The sequence below is a fragment of the Pterocles gutturalis genome, unplaced genomic scaffold (genome assembly GCF_000699245.1).
Source record: "Pterocles gutturalis isolate BGI_N339 unplaced genomic scaffold, ASM69924v1 scaffold24991, whole genome shotgun sequence".
In the NCBI taxonomy this organism is placed as follows: domain Eukaryota; kingdom Metazoa; phylum Chordata; class Aves; order Pterocliformes; family Pteroclidae; genus Pterocles; species Pterocles gutturalis.
Window position 1 is genome coordinate 7,058 of NW_010101100.1, and position 4,998 is coordinate 12,055.

At 46.6% G+C, this 4,998-nt stretch overlaps 1 protein-coding gene across 1 annotated transcript; it reads left to right on the forward strand.

The window, feature by feature from the left end:
• The first annotated feature begins 368 nt into the window (after positions 1-368).
• On the forward strand, positions 369-1,612 carry LOC104458760 (carbohydrate sulfotransferase 5-like). The gene has a single exon (XM_010082241.1). The coding sequence runs from the start codon at positions 394-396 to the stop codon at positions 1,573-1,575; it is 1,182 nt and encodes a 393-aa protein (XP_010080543.1). The 5' UTR covers positions 369-393; the 3' UTR covers positions 1,576-1,612.
• Positions 1,613-4,998: the final 3,386 nt, after the last annotated feature.

A 4,998-nucleotide genomic window follows, 5' to 3' on the forward strand; every position in this document is an offset into this window, starting at 1 on the left:
TACTAATGGATTACAAGGGATAGAAGCCCTTGTAATGTTAGACTGAAATGGAAATAAAGTGGAGTGATTCAGAAAGGTTTTTGTCCTTCGGCATACCCACGGTTTCCTTCGACATCAAACATTTGCTTCAAACTTATTTCTGCTGTGATGTTGCTGTCATGCATTACTTTCTTTCAGTTTCCGACACCTGTCACCTGCAGATTATAATCTCCCAGTGCCACTGATTAAGGAAGCAAATAGTGACAAATACATATATGCACATTTGAAGAAAGGTTTTACTAATGGAAGAGTTTGTATTGTGTAAGTTTTATCATTATTGTATGACAGGCGCAATGGTTCACCAGCATTTTCCTTCTCTTTTTCAGCTTTTTTAATTGCTTTTCCTTGGTGAGAATGGCAAGGATTCGGATTCCTAGCACAATCGTTATACTTTTTGTTACGGTTCAGACTGGATTCTTACTCTTCATGTATGCCCGGTACAGTAATTTCATGCCTCAGTCTGAGGAGAAACCATCTCAAGTCCACATCCTCATTCTCTCCTCCTGGCGGTCAGGATCGTCTTTTGTTGGTCAACTTTTCAGCCAGCACCCCAGCGTCTTCTACCTGATGGAGCCTGCATGGCACGTGTGGGTTACGATGTACCAGAACAGTGCCAGGGTCTTGCACATGGCCGTGCGGGACCTGGTCAGGTCGGTCTTTCTGTGCGACATGTCTGTGTTTGATGCTTACATGCCTTGGAAAAGAAACTTATCCGATCTTTTCCAGTGGGCAGTGAGTCGGGCTCTGTGTTCAGTTCCTGCTTGTGACTCCTTTCAACGTACTGACATAACCAGTGAAATGGCGTGCAAGACTCTTTGTGGACGGTACCCATTCAGCAAAGTGGAGGAAGCCTGTAAAACTTATAGCCATGTTGTCATCAAGGAGGTTCGATTCTTTGACTTGAAGGTCCTCTACCCCCTTCTCACTGATCCATCCCTGAATCTCAAAATTATTCACTTGGTCCGTGACCCCAGGGCAGTCGTCAAGTCACGGGAACAATCAGTCAAAGCATTAGCCCGTGACAATGGAATTGTTTTGAGTACCAATGGCACTAAAGTGGAAGATAGCAAATACAAAGTAATGCAAGAGATTTGTAGAAGTCATGTTCAGATTTATGAAACGGCTACTTTAAAACCACCTAATTTCCTTAAAGATCGCTATTTAATGATCCGTTTTGAAGATCTGGTAAGAGATCCATTATCAGAAATCTCAGAAATGTATAAATTTGCAGATCTTAGTTTAACCCCCATGCTCAAAAGCTGGATCTATAATATCACACATGGACAGGGACCAGGAGAAAAAAAAGAAGCCTTCAAAATCACATCTCGAGATGCGGTTAGCGTTTCACAGGCCTGGAGAAATGTTCTTTCCTTCCAGAAAATTAAGAAAATACAGGAAGTTTGCAAAGGTGCTATAAACATGCTTGGCTATCAGCTGGTGGATTCAGAAAAAGAACAAAGAGATCTGTCACTGGATTTAGTGTTGCCAAGGCGACAAAATCAATTCAGTTGGTCATCATTTAACCCAAAGCACTGAGACATTATTTTTGAGAGATCTTGGAGTGGGGTAGATGGTTGAGCGACAAAATTGCTTCAGTTGGTCATCATTTCATCCAAAGCACTGAGATATTATTTTTGAGACATCAGGACGTGGGCGGGGGTGGGTGGTTGAGTATTTGTCTACTGTGCAGCATATAGGTAATTTGAAAGTCCTTGGCTGGTGAGTTTCACTGTCTTCCTGTCTGCTGTTTTTCTGTAATGGAAGGAGGTTTTTTCCCGAGTTTCTTTACACAGTAAAAACAAACAAACAAAAAAAAGCATGAGAAATGCCACGAGTTACTTGTCAGATTGCAAATTTACAGCTGAGCTGTGTTGTTCTCAGCACTGTTTTAAAAATAAGTACTTTATATTAGAAGATTAATTGTCAAAGATGTCTTTGTTAATTGATAATAGTTAACATCTGTTTTAATGCGTTAAATATTTAAGAGTCTCAGTTCTTAATTTGTATAAATGGAACAAAGTAGAAACTAAATTCATTCACTTTCTTCCAGCATCGCTTGACTTTCTTCTTTTGCTATAAAGTTGTTGTGCAGTTGTGTATTTTTTTTTCAGACTTCTCTTGATGTTTTCAATTTTAACATAAAAGTTCTCCAAGAGCTGGGGCAACTGCAGCAGTTCTGATATAAAAGCCTTAAGCAGGAACTTAATTTATTGATAGATTTCTTAGTGCTTTCCCTGGAGTGGCAAAGTTTGCAATCAGATACTTGAATGCGATGTTGACATGGAGTGCAAAGAGCAAAAGGAATGAAGAAACTTTGAGTGGAATCACGGTGGAAATAGCTTGTTAACGGTGCCCCAACTGTGCATTCTGAACTTGTGACACAGAGTGGGCACACGCTTGCTCTTGCAGCATGATTCATACCATTTTCCTCTCTCTTTAGAACTTCAAGTTGTTGTTAGTGAAGATTACTGAGAAATTTAAGGTGCCTTGGAAATCTACATGTTGATTATACTGCTGTATGGAAGTGATCTGTTTAAACAACTTTGATCACAGAGACAGACAGTTGTGTATGGGGTTTTTGTTTATGTAGTGGGTTGTTGTTTTTTTTAATACATCACATGTCAGGATGGAAAGTGCATGTTTGATCGATGCCAGGTAGTCCTGTTAGGGATGCAGGCGATAGGTGTTCGAGGGCTCTAGATGCTGAGAGGTGGGCCCGTCGATGCTGTGTCTCCTTGGGGGTGGTCTGTAGGGCCACACCCGTTGCTTCTGGGGACTTAGTGTTCACAGAGCTGTTGAGGGGCCTGTGGAGCCATATTGTTTTTTGTCTTGGAGGCTTTTCTGGGGACTCTGAGGTTGTGCTGGCATCTCTGGGGCATTCCTCAGTTCTTTGGGGGCCATTTGCTTACTCAGGTTATCTGGGGCTTGTTACCTGTGTCAGGGAGTGTGGAATTTTTGGGTGGGAAGGGTGTCTGGGCTGTTGTCTGTAGCATAGGAGCTCTTTTGGGCTGCCCAGTGCAAGAGAGGCAGGGACATACTAGAGAGAGTCCAGTGAAGGGCCACCAAGGTGATGAAGGGACTGGAGCATCTCTCAGATGATGAAAGCCTGAGCGAGCTGGGACTGTTCATCCTGCAGGGAAGGCTTGGGGGAGGCTGTACCTTATCGATGTATACAAATACCTGAAGAGAGGGTGTGAAGAAGATGGAGCCAGGCTGTTTTCAGTGTTGCCGAGTGACAGGACAAGAGGTAAGGGGCACAAACAGAAACACAGGAGGTTCCCTCTGAACATCAGAAAGCACTTTCCACTGTGTGGGTGATGGAGCACTGGCACAGGTTGCCCAGAGAGGTTGTGGAGACTCCCACCGTGGAGATACTGAAAAGTCATCTGAACACAGTCCTGGGCAGCTCCTTGCTTGAGCAGGGGATGTTGGACTGGATGAGCTCTGGAGGTCCCATGCTGCCTCAACCATTCTGCAGTTCTGGCGTCACTACGGTCACACACAGGGCCCTGAGCTACTGCAGACATGAGAGGCCGTCCAGAGTGCCTACTGCTTTACTCCAGCCACAGTGCTCACAAAGAAGAGGACCAGGTGATTTTGCACTTACCAGGGCTCAGGCGTCATGTTGGGGCAGGATTGAGTGGCTGGGGGGTATTTGGAGGGACAGTGAGAGGGCTGTGGAAATGCCCTTGCAGGCTGGGGTGAGGCAGGAAAGGGGGGGGAGTGTTGGCAGGGGGGACAGATGACTGCTGGGGTTGACTGCCCTGCTGTGTGGGTGCCAGTACCTTGGCGGCTGTGTGTGAGGCTGTCAGCACTGCAGGAGCTGTGGGGGTGATGCGTTTTTCTATGCCTCCCCCAGAAAGCTCTGTCTGATGAAGTTGTGCCACAACAGACTGCAGCCGCCCGCACCCCTGGACACTGATAATGACTAGCACAGGCCTTGCGCTGTACTGTATTTTCTCTGTTACTTCCAATGGATCTGCAGTGGCCTTACAGATCCCAAATATCCCCAAAGCCTGCCTCAGCAACCCCAGATGCTGCCCCAAAGCTGCCAGAAGCCCCCAGACTCTCCCGCACACTGCCTCAAAGCTCCTACTGACCCCCAAACACTCCTCAAAGACCCTCTAAATCTCTCTTTCCATTCCTTTGTCTCCCCATCCCTCTTCTCCCCACCCCATTTTCTGGGTTCCTGTTCCTCTGTCACACTGAAGGTCTGGCATTCCTTTGTGTTCTGTCAGGCTTTTGAGGTGTCAGGGGCTGGTGGGTGCTCAGTGGAGCTGATCAGCAGCGAATGGAAGGTGCTGTTGATCAGCCTCATTCAATCTAACCCCTCTCCAGAGATTTTTGTTGCTGAGATGCAGGGCACTGGGGGAGCACTGCTGGACCAAGATGCTACGGGGAGGGTACAGTTTATAGCGAGGAGGCTTGTGGGGGAGGTGTCAGGAAGACGAGATCAGAGTCTCCAAGTACTTGGGTGTTAGGGCAGGTGCCTGTAGTAGAGCAGTCTGGGGTTGCTGTTACCGTCTGTCCTCTGCATCAGTGTGTAGGCTGTCCTGCACAGAGGCTGTTACTGCCTCTCACTCGCCTGCACGTGGATGGAGCTCTGACATGGCGCAGCTTGACTCATCAACGCGACACCGGCAGAGAGCCCGAGTTCCTGTTGGATCTGTCTGTATGTAAACAGGTATCTTCCTTGTATCAGCCTCATTCTGCTCCTCTTCCACCTCTCAGCAGCAGCGGCTTGCACTTGACTCAGCCTTCAGGCACACTGTTGAGTCACAGGGCTTTCCAGCAGGGTCTGTTTGACTTAAGCTACTTGTATGAGTTAGCCTATGGAAGTGAAACCTGAGCTACAGTCTGTTTCCCATTAGCTTAGTTTCTCTGGCGCTTGGAGTTTTAGAGTCTGCTTTCTGCATGGTCTAGAGGAGACCAAAAAATCTCGGGTGCCATGGATGTTGT